The 24,068-nt window shown below is 40.4% G+C and overlaps 1 protein-coding gene and 1 non-coding gene across 2 annotated transcripts in view; one reads left to right on the top strand and one right to left on the bottom strand.

The window, feature by feature from the left end:
* Window positions 1-1,029: 1,029 nt before the first annotated feature.
* GPBP1L1 (GC-rich promoter binding protein 1 like 1) overlaps window positions 1,030-24,068 on the bottom strand; it is a 28,834-nt gene continuing 5,795 nt past the window's right edge. The window contains exons 5-11 of the mRNA XM_007450374.1: window positions 15,436-15,508; window positions 13,808-14,001; window positions 5,859-5,999; window positions 5,235-5,393; window positions 3,957-4,081; window positions 2,960-3,062; window positions 1,030-2,109 (exon numbers count right to left, since the gene is read on the bottom strand). Coding sequence (XP_007450436.1) covers window positions 1,957-2,109; window positions 2,960-3,062; window positions 3,957-4,081; window positions 5,235-5,393; window positions 5,859-5,999; window positions 13,808-14,001; window positions 15,436-15,508 — 948 coding nt within the window. The 3' untranslated portion in view covers window positions 1,030-1,956. The remainder of the gene's footprint in view (window positions 2,110-2,959; window positions 3,063-3,956; window positions 4,082-5,234; window positions 5,394-5,858; window positions 6,000-13,807; window positions 14,002-15,435; window positions 15,509-24,068) is intronic.
* Window positions 4,757-4,829, top strand: TRNAG-CCC (transfer RNA glycine (anticodon CCC)). Its single transcript has one exon. It is a non-coding gene; the product is annotated as a tRNA-Gly (tRNA).

The following is a 24,068-nucleotide window of genomic DNA, read 5'->3' on the forward strand; positions in this document are numbered from 1 at the left end:
CCAGATTTCCCTGCCACCCCCAACCAAATATATGAATCCAACAGAGGCAGGAGCTCTGACCTAGCCCCATGTTTCTAAACAAGGCAGGTAGTGGTGCCCCCGCTCCCAGGTATATAAGGCCAAGCTATGACAAGCAGCAGGTTACAAAGTGTTTCAAAGTATGTAATCTCAATTGTCCAGCTCAATTCCAAGTGGAAAAGAGGTACATTTTTAGAAATTTCTTCTGAGAAAGCTACTAAGTGGCAAAGCCGAAGACCAAACATACAGGATATCTCTACGTCAACCTACTTCTCATTTCCAATTTATAGCTCATTTTATAGTATTTCATTGATCCTATGATGCACACTTTTTCATATTTTAACACTGAAATCAGGATTCACAATTAATGGAGTGTCATAACTGGCAAGTTTTCTTATTAGTACATAAAATGTCTTAAAATAGATATACTCAATGAAATATGATATAGTTCTTTCTGTTCTATCTCAATCACCATTTCCACAGTTTACATGTGGACTGCTTGTACTACTAGCAGGAGAAGCCCCTACTACCAGGAGAGACTACAGTACGTTATGGCACATAAGGTCTCTGCCTTCCTAGCCTTTAAAATCTAGCAATTAAGCTCTTTACCTCTAGTCTCTACCCCTTCTGGAGCCTACACTACAAGTTAGTTTTACCCTTCTAACAAGTGGTCAGGCCTGTTATTCCTTTGCTTGTCTCCCATTAGAGCATGATCTCGGGCCTGTATATCCACTAGGGACCATGTGCTGTAGGGCTGGCCGAAGAGTGCCAGTTTCAGTATCTGTTGTTTAGTTTAACTTCTAATTGTCCATCAGATCTTGGCCTAAGGTTCCATTTTTTTATGTAACCCTACTGAGCTGGGTGCTCCTTGCATTCCCAGGGCCTTGCACAATGCCCGGGACACCCTATGTTCTTATTTAGCGGAAAAATTGAGGCACAGGCTTCCTTAAAAAATAGGCACAGTGGTAAATACATGGGCAGGGAAAAACAGTTTCAGAAAGGAAACTTGGGTTTCTGATTTTATTACTGGTAGTTTATTGCACAGGTTTTTCTGCATCAAAAACATATCTGCTAAAAGGAGAAACAGGTGTGTCTGAATTCAGATTTCCCTCAGACCTCTAAAAGTAGTATTTCCCCTAAAAAAGAATCCACTCATCTAATTTTAAAGAAAATATACTTCTTACACAAGACAGTCCAAACTGATGCAAAATATTTATTCCAAGTTAGTTATTTTATGCAGTAGTTTTCCCCCTCAACAGACTTGTGATAACCACATCTTTTAAATCTGTAAATAATGTTATCAAAATAATCTTAATCTTTGAAATCTCACAAAAATGTATATTTTACAATCCACCCTGAATATCAAGGCTGCAAGAATAACACATTTCCTATATCCAAATATTTTACAGCTGTACCCAGAAAGAAAAAAAAAAAAGTGAAAAAACCATATATGCTGGGCTAAGGGCTAATGTTACCCGAGCAGCCAGAAATAAAATAAAATATCCAAATTATTAGCATTAATTTAATACAATTATAACTTCAATAGTCACTTTGTCATTGACAATGATTGCTTGAGCACAGGGGTGAGTGCCCCAAGGGCTGGTAGTAGAAGCTGCTGCTGCAGACCAGTGTCTCCTCCTCTCTGCCCTGCCAGCTCCCACCTGTGCATCGCCCCATATATACTGTGTGTATGTGTGTGTTTTAAAAATCTTTCCCACCACACGAAGTTCTATTAAGCAGATAACAGGGAAGAACAACAAAAGCTAAACAAGCCAATCGCTCGCTCTCTCTTTGGGATATGATTATTTCCCTTGTGCATGAAGTATTCAACAACAACATAAGAAAAGGAAAAGGAAAAGAACGATTTCTCTTCTGTATAACCCCTAAACGCACAAGCTGAGTTTACTGGGTCAGATTTAACAGTAAGCATTTATACGCCTACTTCCAGGCATCGTCATCAGATGTTTCACTGCTACTTGTTTCCGTGTCTGAGTCCTCAAACTGTGCTTTACAAGTGTTTCTCCAAGGGGAGAATAGGCTAGAACTTCGGCTCTGCAAGAAGCCATTCTTCCCAAAGCCATTTCTTCTCAGCTGTGGTTGGCAAGGGAAAGAAAGAAAAAGACAACCGTCAGTAACTATACTGGCACATGGGACCTGGGAAAGGCCAGGCCTCAATTCAATTCTAGGCAGAATGTAGAGGGGGACCCTTCTAAGAGACTGAAGATTTCTTACAGCAGTGCTTTTCAAACTGTAATGTGCCAATTAATCACCTAAGGATCTCTTTAAAATGCAGACTGATTCAGTATGTCTGGGGTAGTTTGAGATTTCCTATTTCGACAAGTTCTCAGGTGATGACAATGACAGGGGAACAGAGTTCTGAGTAGCAAAGTCTTTATGTCAACCTATACTTTTCTTTATAGGATTTTAACACCATTGTTATTTATGCTTTAAATATATACCACCAGAATGTAAGTTTCATGAAGTTTGTAGAGACCTGGCAGTGTTTTACTCAGAGAAAGAACCCAGGCATTTGTTGAAGAAATTCAGATAGGCTATTTGGCTTCTTGGCTCTGGCTGGACTACCAGAGGTAAACCACAGAGCTGGAAGCAGAGGGTTAGCCTGCTTAGCCAGAGACCAAGGGCTTAGCCCATAACCTCAGGAATACAGCCTTGTGGTTCTGATAAGGAGTTACAGCTTCCAGGATGAAATAACATACTGCTTTCTGAAATCTGCTAACTACTGACCTGGTTTTTGTGTCCACCACTGGCCTGGGCAGAATGAGATGCTCCTCCATACTTCTACAATGGCAACTTACTAAGTAACTTTTCTTTTTCAAGGTCTTTCTCACACCCTAAACTGGGGCTTCCTAAGGGCAATGATTGTCATATCTCCTTTCGCTCCTAGTCATTAACTGGTCTCCAGCAAAAGTTTATGACATACCTCCTCTGTCTTCATGTGGAACTCTTTGAGCTCATCCTCTGTGAGGGGAAGGCAACTCTCATCATTTTCAGGATACTCCTGCCATCCCATTGCTTTCAATAACCTGGTAGAGGCAGGTCAGGCAAAAAAAATATACCTTTAAGCATAAGTGAGAAGTCCACAACTTTCCAGCCCAAGGACAATGGTACCCACCTAGATGTTAGAGAAGAAACTTGGGTTTTTCTTTTCTTCCCAGTGGGATAAGCTTTAATTATGACTACTTAGGTGCTTGGAATTAGATGGAGGATCTCCGCAGTTGCTCTTTGGAGAGCGTAAGAGCTACAGAGAAGGGACGGTAGAAGTAGCAGTATAGAGTCACACTATCCCACAGACGAAAACGGAAGAAATCTCACTTTGTCTCCTGTGAGCAAATTAGCACATAGCCACATGTACCTAAGCTCTCTTTTAATTTCATGGCACTGTGGACTCCATAACCTTGTGATCTTGCTGACCCCTTTTAAAGTTCCTCTGGACAGGAGCCCCTTTTCAGGAAGGTACTTGGCAGGCCCCATCTGCCATCCAGTTGCCCACACAGCCTGGCTGGCTCTGTGTTCAAGGTCCTCATTTAAAGAACAAGCTCCATTACCTTTGGGCCTCATGAATCCCAGGGCCCCTAAAGGGGTCTTGTGGTAACTTCTCACTTGGGCCAGGAGGGGCCAAGGGGCCACCACAACAGCACCAGGAAACAGGTCTCACCCCACCCCACCCCTTCCAACTGGAGCCGTAAACTGACTCTGAAACTAAACTACAAGAATGCCTTGGAGAGGAGGGTGTGAAAATGCTAGCTGAGTCTGTAAAGGAATACCCAGTGGGCAAAAGGCCAGCCTGCGGCACACAGAGAGAACAAGGTGTGGTGCTGGGGGCACTTCTCTCTGTACTGGACTCTGAAATGTCTTAAGTATGTTGAAACTCCTTGTAGGCCATACACAGCGTGCTTTGTGATCTGACCCTCACTTACCTGTGCTCTGCTTCCAAAGAGTGAGAGAGGACCTCCCCTTCGTCTTCTACGGGGAGATCAAGACCATTCTGATGACAGCCTTCCTCTCCATTTTCTTTTGGTTCAGGTGTGCTGTTGTCCTCTGACTGCAATAAGGAAAGGAAGGACATATTTGGTTTAATACCCCTTTGGGGCAAGATAAGCAATCTAAGAGATTAAGAAGTCAGAACCCAGGAAAATGCTTTCTAGAAGAGGATCTCAGCCAATAGGTTTTTCCCACTTAAAAACAAGAACTTGCTCATCTTGCTAATAAGATTTCCAAAGGATACTAACTGGCTACCATCTTAACTTCAGGTTATGGCAACTGTGGCAGAAGCTACTAGATGCCTATGCAATATCAATTTTCTCTTCTTCCTTACTGATTTGGACTAAGGAACCAATGCGCTCAGCTTTTAAAAAGTTCACTTTCCTAGGCTCCCTTGCAGCTAGGAGTAGCTATTTGACAGTTGGCCAATAAAATGTAAGTGGAAATTGCAGGGGTGGCTTTTAAGAAAGCATTTAAAAAGGGGACAGACATCCCTTTTCAGGTTTTTGGCTCTGTCCTTTCCTTAACTAGAATGTGGATGGGAGCACAACTACCCTAGTTCCAAGGTGACCAAAACTTACAAGTTTCCTGATAATACGAATGAGCTGCCATTACCCTCTTGGACAGGGAACTCTAACCTTCCTGTCGCAGGATACCAAAAAGAAACCCTCTTCTTTTACTGCTCTGTTCATCAGATTTTCTTATATTAGAATTAAATATAATCCTTAAAGGGACTTCCCTGGTGGTCCAGTGGGTAAGACTCTGTGCTCCCAATGCAGGGGGCCCGGGTTCAATCCCCGGTTAGGGAACTAGATCCTGCATGCATGCCGCAACTAAGAAGTCTGCATGCTGCAACTAAGAGTTTGCATGCCACAACTAAGACCTGGAGCAGCCAAAAATATATATATATATATATATATAATCCTTTAAAAAGCTTCTATAATTTACCAACTTCTTACCAACTTCAATTCCAGGCTTAAGCAGTGCTGCCCTGTTTAAGAGCACTAAGTCCCAAGGCAGCTATCATTGAAATGAGCCCTAATTTGAAATATGCTGAACAAAGAACTGAACTCACTTTATCACAGACTGTAACTCCTCCAGACAAATCTCTGTCATTTTAAAAATGTACCACATCTTTCTTGCTTAAGAACAAAAAGTACATGTATAACATAGAAAAACACTTAGGTTGCCCCAGAAAAACCCTTTGCTCTTACATCCTCCAGCTTCTCACAGTCTCTGCTCTCTGAGAAGTCTCCATTCCGGTCATCCTTCAGAGTCTTCAGGAACTCGCTCTTCCTGTCAGTAGTTCGGCGGGTCAACTTGGTCAGACGAGAGGAGCTGATCTCAATTGGAGGAGTGGTGCTGGCGGGGCTCTGGGCAAATACCACAAATAGGTTGCTCTTGACAGCAAAGAGTAAGTACTGGGATTCTTGAAGTCACTTCTACATGGTACGGCTTTCCAGAATCTGGTAGCCTATTTATCACTCTTTTACCAAAAATAAACTATCCTTTTCATTTAAACAGACTTCAGCTCTGCTGAGTTCTTACAGTTAAAACCAGATGGTTTAAATAGTACCTCTCCGATCTTTCTCCAGATGCCAGCATAACGCCAGTCAAACATAGGCCAACCCTGGTTTACCAAAGGGCAATGACCCCACCTAGCTACTGCCCATCTTTGGATGCTAATGGGAATCACCAGTAAAAAAAAATGACTTTGAGCTAAGCATAACTACAAAGGAAATGGAGTTAGAGCTGTACATGTCACAACACTTACCTCAGTTTAAGTAAATGGGAAATGGCAACTTTAGAAAAGGCTGCTTAGCTTTATTCTCACTCACCTCTTTGGGAGAGCTTAAAACTATACCACCAGCCAGTACTACTGGTTTGGTAACAGAGATTGGACTGCTAAAAGCAGACTCCCGGCTAGAGGAAAGGGATCCTGATTTGTGTTCCATTCTGTTAGCTTTCCACGCACTGGGCTACATGGGAAGAGAGAACAAATCAGTCAGAACAGCATGCAGACAGAAGCTCAGCCTGTAAGATCACAAGGAATGAAATGTTATGTGCAAACATGAATTCCAAGAGTTCACCTGTTTCAACACGATTGGGAGGTATATAATCTTGAAGGAAAAAGGCAGACAGGAACCAGAAAAGCCATGGGATATTAACAGGTATTTCTCAAAAACAGAGCCCTAGTCCAATAAGCCTGGGAGATGCTAGGCTGAATATAGTTCGACAACAGGTTTCTTTTACTGTGCTGTTTCTCAAAGCACTTAACTATATATGTGAATTGAGAGGCAGATATACTACATAGCATTTTCTAAACTTATGTGACCCCCCCCAAATGTTTTCTTTTATAGTGTGCTGTTTGTTAACCTCTGATGTAATCCTGACAACCCTCCACCCCTGCCTCCAAAGAGCACATCAGAAAAATGATGTTTTCTAGGAACACTGATGGCAGGAGGCTAGTTACAGGCCAGGGTGGGCAATATAAATGGCTGGACAATCCTGGTTTAGTCCAGAGGTCCTTCTTTTGCTCAGTCTTGTGGTGTCTGGGCCCATTCTGTCACTCTGGCCCTGACCCCAACTATGATGGCAGCATAGTGTAGATGGAATACTCCATTTTTCCTGAGTCAGTCACTCTTGTCTGAGGCACATCAATGAAGTGAGGCTAAAGAAAGTAAAAAAGTCTGTTTTTCCAAAATGAAACAATTAGAACCAAGAGATCTCTAGGACAAAGGAAGGGTCTGAGTGAAAAGGATTTCTTTCTTGTTATTAAAGAAGATAATACAGGCTAAAGAAAGGAATAAACTTAACAGAGTTATCTACTATGTACCAGATGCTTGATCTATTTTATTTAATTCTTAACCCAATCAGGTATAAATATGTCAAATTTTTATAGAGAATTACACTGACATTAAGAAAGTTATGTAATTTGTCTGAGGTTACTCAACTAGGATACAATACTGTTTTCCACAATGCCTCCAAAAAGAGCATGCCAGCAGATAAAAGAGACAACGACCTAACTGGAATGGAAATTAATTTTTTTCTTGCACTGATGAAAATCTAAAGATGACTGCTTATTCAGGCTAAATATCAAAGACAATAGTTTCCCAGAGTTACACAGGGTCACCAGATGCCTTGTCTTTTAATATTACCACCTCAGGGCACAGAAACAGGTGAGTGTCTGCCACAGTAGTACGATAGTTTTACCAGACAGTGTTACGTGCAACAGGATACTGACATCTCTATCCAACTTTATTCCAACTTAATTTTCAGTAATTCAAACACTATATTATATAGTATTTGGCTGCTCACTAGAGAAAACCATTATGCCCTGTATCCCCTTTATTAGAGGAATTATATATGTAGAAATCCACTGAGGTGAGGCACAAACTATTATGTATAAAATAAGCTACAAGGATATATTGTACAACATGAGGAATAATGGAGTATAACCTTTAAAAATTATGAATCACTATATTGTACACCTGTAACATATATTGTACATCAACCACACTTCAGTCAATCAATAAAGGAAGGAAAAAAAAGGAATTCACTATAGTGAATCAAATATCAGCTGCTGTTTTCTTTTTAAAATATCTTCTCCTTTTCTCCCAACTCCAAATCAACCTCAACTCTCCACCTCAAATGATCATCTTTTCCTACTGGACTGACGTCAGAAGTCACTGGATCCGGGGCTTCCCTGGTGGCGCAGTGGTTAAGAATCCGCCTGCCAATGCGGGGTACGTGGGTTCGATCCCTGGCCTGGGAAGATCCCACATGCGATGGAGCAACTAAGCCCGTGTGCCACAACTACTGAGCCTGCGCTCTTTAGCCTGTGAGCCACAACTACTGAAGTCAGCGCGCCTAGAGCCTGTGCTCCGCGACAAGAGAAGCCACTGCAATGAGAAGCCCGCGCAACGCAAAGAAGAGTAGCCTTCCTGCTGCAACTAGAGAAGGCCCACGGGCAGCAATGAAGACCCAATGCAGCCAAAAATAAATTAAAAAATAAAATAAAGTTATTAAAAAAAAAAATTTCGTCACTGGATCCAAACTCTCCCCAATTCTCTCCTTTGCATCTCAAGTTCCTTTGATAGGTCCCCCTCCCTTTCTACCATTCTACATCCATTTGTTCTCATTCCTTTATGAATTTATCAATTATTTCTCTTTTGTATCTTTAATCTCTTTCTCTCTAGTAAGTTCTTCCATTTTATCTACAAACATGCTAAGCCACCTTACTGAAGCGAAGGAGAAAAAAACCAAGATATATTTTCCCTTTTACTACAATCCTTTTATTTCCAAACTTTTCTGCATAATTCAGTACCTGCTGTCTTTCACTTGTTCATTCTTACTATTTAATTCCCTGCAACACTCAACTCTATCCCCATTTTAATGAAACAGCTCTTTCAATAAATAAGCAAAAATCTTGTCTTCATATTACATTCAATGGTCAGCTTTAAAATATGTTTTTGTAGGAGAGATTACTTGTTACCTATCTTTTCTGAACCTTGTCCTTCCTTCCCTTCTCAATTCCCTGATGCTTCATTCTCTTCTTGCCTCCTGAATTCCTTTCCGTCTATTCAGTGGATGTAGGCCTACTCAGTGCTCTTCTACTGCAATCTGTTCCTAGGTGAACTTCATTAGAAAAACTAGTTATTTGTAATTGTTTAATCATTCAAATTGTTAAAATCATGGAGCTAATGTGACCCCTAAACTCTCACCTGAGCTTTTATAAAGACCTCCATCATTTGGCTTTAGTCTTACTTCTCCCCACCACTTCCCAACTACCAGCCATCCACTTGTCTTTTCCCAGACATGGCATATTTTGCCTTCTTTTTTTTTTTTTAATTAATTAATTAATTTATTTTACTGCGCGCGGGCTTTTCTCTAGTTGCGGCAAGCGGGGGCTAATCTTCGTTGCGGTGCGTGGGCTTTTCATTGCAGTGGCTTCTCCTGTTGCGGAGCACGGGCTCTAGGCGCGCAGGCTTCAGGAGTTGTGGGACCCGGGCTCAGTAGGCTCGCGGGCTTAGTTGCTCCGCGGCATGTGGGATCTTCCCGGACCAGGGCTCGAACCCGTGTCCCCTGCATTGGCAGGCGGTTTCTTAACCACTGCGCCACCAGGGAAGTCCCTTGCCTTCTTTTTTTTAAAAATTAATTTAATTTAATTTAATTTAATTTATTTTTGGCTGTGCTGGGTCTTCATTGCTGCGTGTGGGCTTTCTCTAGTTGTGGTGAGCGGGGGCTACTCTTCCATGCAGTGTGCAGGCTTCTCACTGCGGTGGCTTCTCCTGTTGCAGAGCATGGGCTCTAGGCATGTGAGTTTCAGTAGTTGTGGCATGCGGGCTCAGTAGTCGTGGCTCACAGGCTCTAGAGCGCAGCCTCAGTAGTTCTGGCGCACAGGCTTTGTTGCTCCGTGGCATGTGGGATCTTCCCAGACCAGGGCTCGAACCCGTGTCCCCTGCATTGGCAGGCGGATTCTTAACCACTGTGCACCAAGGAAGCTGCCCCCCTCTTTTTTTTGGTAACAAAGAGTTCCTCTGCCTGGAACGCCCCACCTACTTGCTCCCTAACAAACTCCTACTGTTTTTTTTTTTTCTTTTGGCTGCTCTGGGTCTTCGTTGCGGTGCGCAGGCTTCTCTCTAGTTGCTGCGTGTGGGCTTAGTTGCCCTGTGGCATGTGGGATCTTAGTTCCCCAACCATGGATCAAACCCACATCCCCTGCATTGGAAGGCGGATTCCCAACCACTGGACCACCAGGGAAGTCCATCTCCTACTGTTTTAAAACTACCATTTGTTGACTAGTTTAGGATATGTCAGTACTATATTCCAAGTACTTAGAGTGGCATGAAGTCTGACTCTAAAACCAGAATTCTCATCCTCCTCTCTCCTTTTTATGCTTCAAGATGGGAAGCATTCTGGGGCAGTGGAAAGAGCCCTAGCTGAAGTTAGACAAACCTTGTTTTACAGTCCCAAACTCCATAATTTTATTAGCAATGTAACCTCATATATTACATAATTTTCTACATCCTAGGATTAAGGTAAATGTTATATGTAAAAGGCCTAGTGAATGTCCTGGAACATAGTAAGATGTCAACGAATGGTAGTTCTCTTTCCTTTGCCACTTCAAAACCCAGTTCAAATATGACCTCATCTGTAAAGGCTCTGAGGACCCTCTCCAGGCAGGGCAGTACAATTATTTTTTATATGTGTCTCTTCACTACACAGCAACTCTTTGAGATTATTTTTCTGACTAGTGGCATATAGCTTTTAAATACACAAATATTCGATGTTTAATAACTGTTGAACACGTAGACAAAATGAATGAATGGATAAATCCACACCTGCCTACTAGTTACCTCATCTCTGCCTTCCTCTAACATCTCACATTCAAGGGTCCGAGAACCACTCTCATCAACTTTTCCTGAAAACTCTGCTTTCTCTCTTCTCTAACTTCAGTGAAATGGTTCCACAGTTATCCCAGTTTCCTGGGGATGAATGCTCAGTGTCCTGTTTTCCTCCTCTGATTTACTTCCCACTGTGTGCCATCACTACCTCCCTTCTCTGCTCACTTGCATCATCCCTGTTCAGGCTTCACTACCTTTTGCAAGGATAGTTAACAGCAGACTTTAGTTTTCCTATCCTCAACTCAGTTCTACACAACAGGGCTAAACTGATCTTAAACTCTGTGTTACGACTTTTATCCTCGTCACTTCTTCTTCCCCAAAAGACTTCTAAGATCCTTGAGGATATGACTTTGTCTCACTCATTATTTTTTATTTTTATTTTTTTGTGGTACACGGGCCTCTAACTGTTGTGGCCTCTCCCGTTGCAGAGCACAGTCTCCGGACGCACAGGCTCAGCGGCCATGGCTCGTGGCCCCAGCCGCTCCATGGCATGTGGGATCTTCCCAGACCGGGGCACAAACCCGTGTCCCCTGCATCGGCAGGCGGACTCTCAACCACTGCGCCAACAGGGAAGCCCTGTCTCACTCATTATTATACTCTTCTTCTGTTGCCTAACAGAATGCTTGCAGACATTTCACATGAAGTTAACACTTACGAAAACTTTATAAACTCTAAAGGAATGGAACAAACAAAAGGTATGCTGCTATGCTGATAATAATAGCTACCATTTGTTACCATTTACAAGTACCTCATTTACTCCTCAAAAAACCCTTAAAAGACAGGCACTACTACCTCCATTTTATATGATGAAATTGAGATTCAGAATGTTAGAAACTTGTCCAAGGTTGTATCACAAAGAAGGAGCAAAATGTCATCTGTCTACTTCAAAGCCCTGCTGTTAATTTCCATGCCACACTTTCTTTCTTTTTTTTTTTTGCGTTACGCGGGCCTCTCACTGTTGTGGCCTCTCCTGTTGCGGAGCACAGGCTCCAGACGCGCAGGCTCAGTGGCCATGCATGGCTCACGGGCCCAGCCGCTCCGTGGCATGTGGGATCTTCCTGGACCCGTGTCCCCTGCATCGGCAGGCAGACTCTCAACCGCTGAGCCACCAGGGAAGCTCCAGTTTCTTTCTTTATAGGAGTTGCTCTCTTGACTGAATTCGTATTCTTTTCCTTCTACATCAGAGGAACAAGTATCCTAAACCCCTTTCAAAAATAATTCTATTTGTCAATCAGCTTATTCCCATTCATTTCTTCTTGGGCCATGATCCTTTAATGACCTTTCAAGTATATTTCAAGTTGTCCCCAGTGACTTCTTCCTACAGATTTTCTTCACCCTTTCACTTAACTTTACCACCACCTATATTCTGTTTCCTTTTACTGTCAAGTCTCAAAGGTGCCACTACTTCCACTTCCACTCACATAATTCCAGAATCCTCTGAAATCTTGTTTTTCAGCCTTACACTACTTTCCTAAAATCTCAACTCAAAGGTCACCAAAAACTTTCCAACTGCTAAGGTCCAAATCCCCTCTTTTCAGTTATTTCCCTCAACCGATTGGCAGCAATTGACAAGTGCTGACAATCCCAGCTGCCATCTTAAATTCACTCACCCAGAAGTGTTATAGCATACGATTTTTTCTATGTCTGAATTACAATTTAATCCTGTTGACTATGTTGTTATTTTCCTAATATTTATGAAATATTAAGTATTTCCCCAAGTCTTATTGTCCCATTCTTTACTCTTCTTCTAACCTCTTATCTACCCTGAAAGCTTCATTAACACTAGGATAATGCCCCTCAGTCCCGGTATTTTTCCAGTGCTACCAGGTAATCAGAATGGTTCATTCCGTATCCCTCATATATGCCCAGTGTTTTCTATTTTCAGAACATTTTATTTAACCACCTCTTCTAACCTGTAATACTCTCCAGACTTTCCCTGACTATCCAAATCTGGACCATCCTCCAAAGATCTGTTCAAATTAGTTTTTCAGTAAAATTTCCCTTGATGGTCATAGTCTAAGCTGATCCTTGCTCCTCTGAACTGTGTAAATAAATAAAGTGTTTAATTAATTTAGTTATTCCAAATCTGTTTAAGATTTGTTTTTAGGATTAGTTATTTTATTTCATACACAATCACATGACCTTATATTGTTATATCTTGTCATCCCTATTAGACTTTTAGCCCATGGAGGGTGAGGACCAATGTTGTACTTTGTGTTGCCCTTAAGTACCAAACAAGTGCTTGCACATACAGAAAAGTGAATTAATGCTCACTGTTTTTTTCTCTCAATAACACAGTAAATCTAATTGTTTCCTTACAGTGGCTGGAAATCATTCAAGCAATTATTGTGTGCTTTTGTGAGGGTGCTAGGGATACAAATATGAAAAAGACCTGAAGCCTTTAAGGAGATTACAACCAAATGAAGAAATAGATGCAATAAATATTGTGATTAGAGACAGAGTGCTATTCAATCAGATACAAGGCTTAATTAGATCTTTAGATGTATGTGATAGAAAAGGATTCACAGAGAGTATGACATAAACATGAAGGAAAATCTACCAGGTAAGAAAAGAAAGGGCAGTAAAAGACAGATTAGGCTCAGGAGTCTGGACACTGTATTACAACATCAGGGGTTGCTAAGTCATGACCCTGGGGCCAAAACTGGCCTGAGGCCTATTTTTGTATGGCCCATGAGCTAATAATGTTTTTTACATTTTTAAATGTTGAAAAAAAAAAAGAAAAGAAAAAGAATATATTACAAAAAGACCATATGTCATATGTGACCAACAAAGCCTAAAATATCTATCATCTGACTCTTTACAGATAAAGTTTACCAACCCCTGCTATATAGATGGTTTGGAATCACTTAAGGGACTTAATGGGAGGGGATGTGATATATTCAAACTGTTTTAGGATAATCATTCTGGCAGTTCTGTGGAAGATAAAATACAGAGAAATGAGGAAATAGAAGGGTACACTACAACAGTAAATGTGAGATGACAAGGGCATATCATAGAGGAAAAAACTGATGGGGATTTTATAACTGCTTGCGAGAGGGGAATGAGTAAGGAGGAGGAAGAAAGCAGCAGTCATGATACTCAGCTACGTGACCAGATGAATGTTGGTGTTATTAATGAAACAGCAAATCAAGAGAAGCAGGTTTATGAGATGAAACTAATGAGTATGAGAGGCCTACTAAAAATGTAGTTGGCAGCAGAAGGGAGTTTGGAGACAGTAAAATACTATACATATAGCTTAATGGCACCAAATGAATATCTGGTGAGTGACTCAACAGGAAAAAATAAATTTACTGAATTTTTTTCTTATTTATTCTCCCACCTCTGCTGTGTAAGGTTCTTACACTGATTCCAAATCATACCTTGGATGGAGGTGGTACAGGCTTAGGAACCAGGTTCTTATAGACACTTGGAACCATGGTTGACAATTTGTTTCCGTTTGCATGGTGAGATCCTGGTGAGGTGAATGCAGCAGAGAAGGCAGCAGTAGGATCTTCTTTGGAAACTTTTTTGATGACTAGCATTTTGGAGGGCTGCTTGGCACTAGGTGGGTTTTCTGTGAAATACAATAGTGGAGAGACAAAAGAAATGTCAAACCTATTGGTTAACATGAAGCATAGTTCAAACAAAGGCCTCACTTTGAATAAAGAGCTGACAGTTGAGACTAAGTGACAAACATTTCCTGGTGTGCACTTAACAGACACTCTCAAAAGTGACACTTATCCAAGAACTGTAGGAAAAAAGGCAACATAAGAAAACACTTGATTCTAAATTCATAATCAACCAAAAAGCCCAAAGATGTTAGAAGTCTTTCAGGGGTACAGCATGTCTCATGCATGTTGTGATCACTCAGGCATAGACCAAACAAGAATATATCCAAGGGTAGCTACTCCTGTCAGCATGAGAACACAGAGAGATGAGGAAATTGGAGAAAGGAGTCTGCTATGGGACCTTCTGATGAGGCAAACTGGAGCAAAGCTATACATTAACAAAGGGGAAATGGTACAGCAATTGCCCTTAATCCTGTAACTCAAGATCCAAACCCAGTATTTAGATACACTAAAGCCTTCCTAATAAAATGCCTGGCTACTGAACATATCTAATGTAGGAACTAGGAGAGTACAATTTGTAAATGCCAAAGATCCCAATGCCACAGGATCAGGTTTGGTTTGAAATACACTGATTTTTCTACTAACTTTTTTTTTTTTTTGTGATACACGGGCCTCTCACTGTTGTGGAGCACAGGCTCCGGACGCGCAGGCTCTGTGGCACGTGGGATCTTCCCGGTCCGGGGCACGAACCCATGTCCCCTGCATCGGCAGGCGGACTCTCAACCACTGTGCCACCAGGGAAGCCCTCTACTAACTTTTTATAAGCCTAGTTATTAGGAACATATACATATAAATGTGTGCATTTATAGGTTTCCCCCTGCCCTATACAATAGACATGATTGATAATCGCCAAAACCAAAAACAACACCCCACTCAGCTAACGGAACCTGGTTGAACAAAATGTTCTCTGGGACGTGGTATTATTTAGCCTTTCAAAGAACACTTTAGAAGAGTATTTAGTAATATGAAAGAATGGTTAGAATATAGATGTCTACCAAATATTAAGGAGACAACTATAATACATTAAAATTCAATTTAATTGTTATAAGCAAATTAGCAACATTAAAAATTAGTTCTAAAAAATTACTTCTTATGAGCATATTATATTATTCTCCCTTTGCTTAAAATCTGCTTTCAAATTCAGGGCTCTACAAGCTCTCAATTGTCTGTATTCTGACTCTACTACCATTACATCTCAATGGTATTCTGGGGGGCAGAGTAAGAGCTAGGCAGAGTTAGTTACCATGTGCAAATGGATGAGATGAGAAACCAGAGATAAAGAAACAAACGAAAAAAAAAACAGATAAAGAATTTTTTTCTCCTCTCCCTGCTAAGAAAAATTTAAAGTTGTGCCTTTAAAAATGGCAAAATCTACCTACCCCACACTCCAGAAGGGGTCCCAATAGGTCTGCATGGCTGATTCTGTTTGCCAGCTTCTGGATTCAAAGAAGGCTAGGAAAAAAGGGGTATTAATGGTTGATACAGAAAACTAATCATTTCAGCACTTTGTGCAAAGTAGCATTCACCATGGAACCTATCAAATACTGATAACTATATATCAGCAGCACTCTAACACTGTATTCAGAATTAACAAATAAACAGACGATGTTGAAATGCAAAATCAATCTCAGGCTCTCTTGGCTTTCATTTCCTTTAATATAAGAGGATTAAAAATTTTTTTTTTTAAATAAACAGAGTAAGTGTGCAAGTTCTCATCTTCCTGTAGGATATGTATGCCAACTAAGGAGGCACAGAAAGCTGAATGAAGAAGAAAGTGAATCACTTTTCTCAGATTTAAGGAGCATAATCTGGTCAGTGAAATGTGAGTATTCATAGCATTTCTAATGAGACTGCTTTAGGGCAGAGGCACACCATGTGCTAGGAATACAAAGGCAATTAAGAAGAATCCTTATCCTCACAAGGGTCACAGTCTTACTACAAAGATAAACTTGTAGACAAGTAAGTATAATAAAAGGTTATGCGGGGACTTCCCTGGCAGTCCAGTGGTTAAGACCTCACCTTCCAATGCAGGGGGTGTAGGTTTGATCCCTGGTCAGGGAGCTAAGATCCCACATGCCTCACGGCCAAAAAGCCAAAACATAAAACAGAAGCAATATTGTAACAAATTCAATAAAGACTTCAAAAATGGTCCACATCCAAAAAAAAAAAAAAAAGATTATAGGGACTATGATAAAAATTCACATTAGGGAAGAAGGAGTACTACGGAAGGAATAGTCAATTCCACTAGAAAGCGAAGTGCTATCAGAAAAGGTTTCATTAGAGGAGACTAAGAAGAGTCCTTAATGATGAATTCCAAAGCTGGAAAATGGGTGATTCCAGGAACAGAATGCTGAATGAACACCAAGACAAGAAAAACATGAAAAAGAGATCTGCAAATAGTTCAGCATTAGTGCTAGGGAATGAGAGGACCTTTCTTTGGGGAAAGAGATGTCTGGCAAAGTAGGTAAGAGCCAGATTGTGGAGTATTTTTAAAGGAGATTGAATTTTATTCTTTAGGGATGGGAATCCATCTCTCATGCAGAGTTAACATGATCCAACCATTAGTTTACAAGTCTGGTAGCAGTTTGAAGGATGTATTTCAGGGTTATAAACAACTAGGAGACTATTAGGAGACCAGTTTCCTAGTACAGCAAAGTATGAAGGTGACAGGAGTAGAGGAAGAGATGATGGGAAGGATTGAGAAGTGTTAAGAGTCACAGACTCAACTTAATAACGAATTGTACAGGGGTGTGAGGATGACACTGGTGCCCAAACCCAAACTTCACAATCTGGTACAGAGTAGGAAAATGGCTTTTCAGCACAAATGACCACGGGACATTAAACAAGAAATAGAAAGATGCACAGACTCGACTGCAGAGCTTCTGAATCAAAACCTCCAGAAGTGGGGCCCCAGCAGGTGTATATTTTCAACCTGTCAAGAGGTGACCCACTAGCATAAAGCAAGCACGGATACAATCTGAACTATTAATTCAGTATACAAATGGACAAATCAGACAGAATATGGACAGGTAAATACACTCTTCTGGATGGAATAGTAAAGGCAAAAGGAGTCTAGATGAATAAAGTATGACAGAGTAAAAAATCCTTGGCTCACATTTTCTTTGCTTGAGTATTCTAATTGTTACACCACTGACTTGTATTATAAAGCTTTGTTGTCAAATTGTGTCTGATTTTTTTTCTTTTATAAGTGACTTGTTCTTTATGTCTGGATGTCCGAAGGATATTTTTCTTCTAAGTGTTGGCTGTTCTGGCTGTCCTTTCAATTTGTAGTTTCAAGTCTTACTGTATTTCATGAAATTATTCTTGAATTATACTTTTTAGCACTTAAGCTATTCACTTTTGTTATTTTATATTATATTATTTTTTGCAGGGGAGATCTTTTGGATTTTTTTTGCCAAATCTCTGTATCTTTTTTTTTTTCAATTCTTAATTTTAATCTATTTGTTTTTTCTTCATTTAAAAAGCTTCCTTTGTCTAATTCTTGAAAAACACTAGTGTTTATTGTCTTGTGCTCCTTCTTGTTTAGTCTTCATTTTTCTGAAATCTTTTATTACTTCTTTCCCAAGTTCTAGAACTGTGAAATTTTCTGGTTATGTCGTTCTTGTACCATTTGGTTATGGTTCTTATCCGTTTTGTGCACGTCTTACAGGTGTAATTTGCATTGCCCGTAGAAATGTTACTCTGTTCCTTATTCTCTTGATCCTATTATGTTGTTCATTTTTATGTTATCAATTTTTGTGAATGTGGATCAAGATAGCTTTCTAACATCACACTTTATAACTCGCTTCTGTTGTCTTCATGGAGTGCTCAAAAAGATGGCACACTTTCTTTGATGTCCCGGCTCACCTCCTCCTCCCCATGCCTTGTACCTGAACCTTCTCTTCCCTTTGTCTCTACTGTCTCTGTCCCTGCAGCTCAGTCTGGATTCTATTTCCAACAGTTTTGTCCTCAGTGAAGGGCTTTGTTCTGGATGGGAATATTGGCTAGTTAGTATTAAATGTGATTGAACTTTGTGCTGAACTTTATTGCCTCTTGGTTCCAAAGTCATCCTTTCTGCTTGCTCTGTGTAAACGTATCTGGGCACTTTAAAAACTTTCCCTTTGTTAATTTGCTGGCACGTTAATTTTGTCAGTAGAGCGCAAGGAGAGACTTTTGCTTCTTGTTCCTGTGTGCTTACTCAGCAGGTTCCTGCAGCACTCTGCTCCTGCTAAGCCAGGTTCTAAAGTACAAGTGAGCGCTGACTTGAGTGGTTTTGTAGCAGTGACATATCCCATGAACAGCTTTACGAGGTACTCTAGAGGGCAGATTTTCAGCATGTTCCCTGTAGAAGCACCTTACCAACTGCTCTGCCATTCAGTGAGCCACAGCTAAGCCCTTTCCGGAGGTTTGGATCTCAATCCTGGGGTGGTGATCGGGCAACAGGGGACTCTTCCTTGGGCACTCTGTCTTAGCCCAAGGGTTAGTGGCTACTCCTTGTATCTGCAAATTCTTTATAGTTTTTTAGAACTCTATATTCTTTATAAGTTCTTTATATTCTTTAGGGTTCTCTACTATTTACTAGCCAATCACTCATTACCCCATCCTGTTACAGTTAATAATTCTTTATATTAACTTTCCTTGTCCGAATTATTGTGTGATTTCTCTCTGCTGATTGGTCCAGTCAGACCCTTTATACCTTATCCCAGAACATCTCTGTATTTACTAGTTTTGGGAATATGGAAAACCACTCCTAATTTCTAGCTGCTCTTCTCAAATGTTCTCTAAACTTTCTAGAACAATTACTTGCTCTTCTGGAAATCCTGGGGTTGTCGGATGCCCTGTTGTTTCCTTCAATTTCTCCTGCACAACTGCTAACACAATACCAGTCAGGTTTTATAGCTTTTAGTGGTTTGTCTCTATGTTGTGATACTTCACTTTATTTTGGCGTAGATGACATCCATGGATTTTTTGAGTATAATTAAAAAAAAAAAATCTATCTATCTTCTATCTACCTACCTACCTGCTTACCTAATCTATCTTTTATTTGGCTGTGTTGGGTCTTAATTGTGGCACATGGGATCTTTTGTTGTGGCTCAGAGGCTCTTCGATGCAGTGTTCAGGCTTCTCTCTAGTTGTGGTGTGCGGGCTCCAGAGCACGCGGGCTCTCTAGTTGTGGCGCTCGGGCTTAGTTGCCCTGCAGCATGAGGCATCTTAGTTCCCTGACCAGGGATCGAACTGGCGTCCCCTGCATTGCAAGACTGATTCTTAACCACTGGACCACCAGGGAAGTCCCTGTCCATGGATTTTTTTGGTTCTTCAATCCTAGTTGCTTTGTGTTATTTCTTAACTTATTCCTTAATTTCAGACTTACAAAAAAATTGCAAATATAATACAAAGAATTCCTGTATATCGTGCATCTACAGTCTCATGTCAACATTTTACCAAATTTGTTCCACAATTCTCTGTAAATAAATATTTTTCCTGAACTATCTGCAGGTTGAAGAACTTGAAGGATATTCTCTTACATAATCATAGTACAATTATAAAAATCGGGAAATTAACATTAATAAATACTATTATCTAATCTACAACTCTTATTCAAACTGTAACACTGATACTTTTACAAGAAAACAAGGTTTAAAATTAAAATCACTGTTTTTCCCTCATCCAGTATCCAGTCTAGGTTTACATGTTGCCTTTAATTGTCCTATCTCTTTAGTCTTCTTTAATCTGGAACTTTCCCCACCATGACCATAACTTTTTTTTTTTTTTGTGGTACATGGGCCTCTCACTGTTGTGGCCTCTCCCGTCGCAGAGCACAGGCTCCAGACGCACAGGCTCAGTGGCCATGGCTCACGGGCCCAGCTGCTCCGCAGCATGTGGGATCTTCCCGGACCGGGTCACGAACCCGTGTCCCCTGCATCAGCAGGCGGACTCTCAACCACTGCGCCACCAGGGAAGCCCCGACCATAACTTTTTAAAAGAGTACTCAGCCTAGTTCTTTTGTAGACTCTTTTAAAATCCTTTTATAGAAACCTCAATTTGAGTTTGTGTGATTTTTCCTCATGGTTAGATTCAGGTTATGAATTTTTGGAGGGCACTCCTCAGTGAATCACATCAGGAGGCTTGTGTTATGTTTGTTCCATGACCGGTGACATAAATCTATTTTTTAATCAAATAACATTTACACACGACGAAATGCACCAAGTATACCATTCCATGAGTTTTGAAAAATACTTATACCCCCCCAAATCTATAAAGATAAAGCTACTTTCTACAACCGGAAAGTTTCCTAATGCCCTTCCCCAATATCCACTCCACACAGGCAACCACTGTTTTTCTTTCTCACCATAGATTATTTGCCTATTCTAGAATGTCATATAAATGGAATCATACAGTATGTACCTTACTGTGTAAAGCTTCACTGAGATTCATCATGTTGTTTTATCAGTCATTCTTTTTTATTACTGCATAAGTAGCCCATTATATGATTATACCACAATTTTTCTATTCCTGTTTTGATAGACATTTAAATTATTTCCTGGGAATTCCCTGGCGGTCCAGTGGTTAGGACTCTGTGCTTTCACTGCTGAGGGCCTGGGTTCAATCTCTGGTCAGGGAACTAAGATCCCACAAGCCACGCAGCATGGCGGCAAAAAAAAAAAAAAAAAAAAAATCCCAGTTTTGTGTTACTATGAATAAAATTACAATAAATGTACACAGATTTTCATTTCTCTTTAGCAAATACCTAGAAATGGAAGTATTGGGTCACAGGGTAAGGTTTATGCTTAGTTTTATAAGAAACTGTCAGACCTTCCTTTTCATAAAATGGTTGTATTACTATACACTGCTGCTAACAATGTATGAGACTTCCACGTGCTCAAAAATGTCACCAAATTTAGTATTTTCAGACTTTTAAATATTAGCTATCCTGGTGGGTGTGCAGCAGTATCTCATAGTGGTCTTAATTTGAATTTCCACATTTCCCTTATGACTAATGACACTGACCATTTTTTTCATGTGCCTACTGGCCATTCATCTATCTTCCTTTGTGAAGCATCTGTTCAAATCTTCTTTATGTTTTAAAAAAAACTGAGTTGTAGAAGTTATTCACATTATGGGAACAGGCCCCTTTTCAAATCTATGTTCTGCAAATATTTTCTCTGAGTCTGTGAAATAAGCAGAAGTTTAAAATTTTGATGAAGCCTGATTTATCAATGTTTTCCCCTTTATGGTTATTGCTCCCTGGGTCCAAAGAAATCTTTTTATTTTTTTTTAATCCCCTATGTGAGAAAGATATTCTCCTAAGTTTTCTTAGTTTCAGGCCTTACATTTAGGTCTATAATTCACCTCAAATTCATTTTTTTGTACTCTAGGTGGTAGGGGTAGAGAAGACACACACACACACACACACACACACACACACACACCCCTATATCTACAGATATAGTTCCAGCACAGTTTGTTAAAAACACATTTCTTTCTGCATGCCTCCCAGAGTGGCCATTTTTAAAAAATAAATAAAAATAAATAAAAAATATTAAAAACTCTGGACTTCCCTGGTTGGTACAGTGGCTAAGACACCGCGCTCCCAATGCAGGGGGCCCAGGTTCGATCCCTGGTCAGGGAACTAGATCCCACACGCCACAACTAAGAGTTCACATACTGCAACTAAAAAGATCATGCGTGCGGCAACTAAAGATGCTATGTGCCGCAACTAAGACCCGGCAAAGCCAAATAAAAAACAAAAAACAACTCTGTCATGCTAAATGTTTCGCATACATCATTTAACATATATGATCTTTTTTTAAAAAAATTAATTAATTAATTTATCTTTGGCTGTGTTGGGTCTTCGTTGCTGCACATGGGCTTTCTCTAGTTGTGGCGAGCAGGGGCTACTCTTCATTGCATTTGTGGTCTTCTCATTTCAGTGGCTTCTCTTGTTGCGGAGCATGGGCTCTAGGCTCACGGGCTTCAGTAGTTGTGGCACACAGGCTCAATAGTTGTGACACATGGGCCTAGTTGCTCCGCGGCATGTGGGATCTTCTCAGACCAGGGATTGAACCTGTGTCCCCCACACTGGCAGGTGGATTCCCAACCACTGAGCCACAAGGAAGTCCCAACATATGTGATCTTTATTCCTTACTACAATGTTGCAAGGTAGACATTACCATCCAACAACTCAGGGGAAATTAGGGTTATTACTTTTCCAAGGTACAAATATAGGACTGTTAATTACATTAAACTAATACTATTTTAAAACAAAAAATAACTTTCTAATTATACAATGTAGAGTATGGGGAAAAAACAAGAAACATAGAAAGCCTACTGTAAACAATTAGGTCCTCAAATACCTTTTGTTATTTTTGACTAACTACTCTTTCTTGATACACCCCATTCCTTTACAACCAATCACTTCTTAATCTCCCTTACTGCTATTCCACAGGTTCTGCTCTAAGCTTTCTCTCTGAATATATTACTTTCCTTGGGTGATTCTGTCCAACCATAAACCTCAACTACTATCTCTATTTCCATGTGCACACCTCCGGTTGATCTCACCCATCTCTTTGGTACCAAGACGTCTTTATCTTCTATCCTCCAATTCTGCTCCTCCAGTTTTTCCTTTTCAAATTACTTACTTATTATTCATAAATTCCCTTTGGATAAAAATCTTATTTTTGACCCTTCCTTCTCTAGTTACAATGTCATGGTTCCTATCCTTTAGATTTATCTCCAAAACAAGATCTTTAACAACCCAAATGTCTGTCAACAGGAAAATGGATAAATAAACCTAGTATATTCACACCACAGAATATTAACTATACAGCAGTGAGAAAGATACAGAGCAGGGTTTCTCAACCATGGCACTACTGACATTTTGGGCTGGTTCTTTGTTATGGGGCTGTCCTGTGCATTGCAGGAAGTTTAGGAACATCTCTGATCTCTACATACTAGATGCTAATAGCACTATCCCCAGGTGCAACAACCAAAATTTCTCTAGCTATTGCCAAATGTGCTCTGAAGGAGGCAAACTTGCTCCTGGATTGAGAACCACTGATCTAGAGCCCTATGTATCAATACAGACAAATCTCAAACAATTTTAAGCAAATAAAAGAGAACTACAATATGACAGTATTCATATAAAGATCAAAATCAGGCAAAATGATATTACAGACTGTCTACAGATACATTCATATAGTAAAAATTTATCAAAACATACATGAGGATGATAAAACGTTAAAATCAAAATGGTGATTACCTCTAGGGGAACGTTAGGAGAATATGATTAGGGAAGCTTTAACTGTATCTATGATATCTTGCCTCTTTTGTAAAAGAATGGTCTAGAGCATACTAGAGCAAAATGTCAATATTTCACAAAGCTGGGTTGTGTGCGTACGTGACTGTTTTCTCCAGACTTTTATGTACACTCAGAATATTTCATAAAAGCATAAACACAAGGCTTCCCTGGTGGCGCAGTGATTGGGAGTCCACCTGCCAATGCAGGGGACATGGGTTCAAGCCCTTTTCTGGGAAGATCCCATATGCCGCGGAGCAGCTAAGCCGGTGCACCACAACCAGTGAGTCTGCGCTCTCGAGCCTGCAAGCCACAACTACTGAAGGCCGTGTGCTTAGAGCCTGTGTTCTGCAACAAGAGAAGCCAACGCAACAAGAAGCCTGTCCACTGCAACAAAGAGTAGGCCCCGCTCTCTGCAACTAGAGAAAGCCCGTGCGCAGCAACAAACACCCAACTTAGCCATAAATAAATAAGTAAATAAGTAAATAAATATTTTTAAAAGCATAAACACAAAATAAACTTGCCCTTAATGACCTTGTTCAGGTTTGAGGTGACAGCAAACTTCCCTTTAGATCACTTAGCAGGTGGATAATGCTGCCTTAACATTTTTCTTTCCATTGTCAATTAATTTCCCACTGGGAATGCCACAGAACTGATAACTTATAAGTTTACTGAATAAATAATCCATGTTATAATTTAGTGTTGTAGTCATTTTTC

Source organism: Lipotes vexillifer, unplaced genomic scaffold, assembly GCF_000442215.2.
Source record: "Lipotes vexillifer unplaced genomic scaffold, Lipotes_vexillifer_v1.1 scaffold961, whole genome shotgun sequence".
Lineage (NCBI taxonomy): Eukaryota > Metazoa > Chordata > Mammalia > Artiodactyla > Lipotidae > Lipotes > Lipotes vexillifer.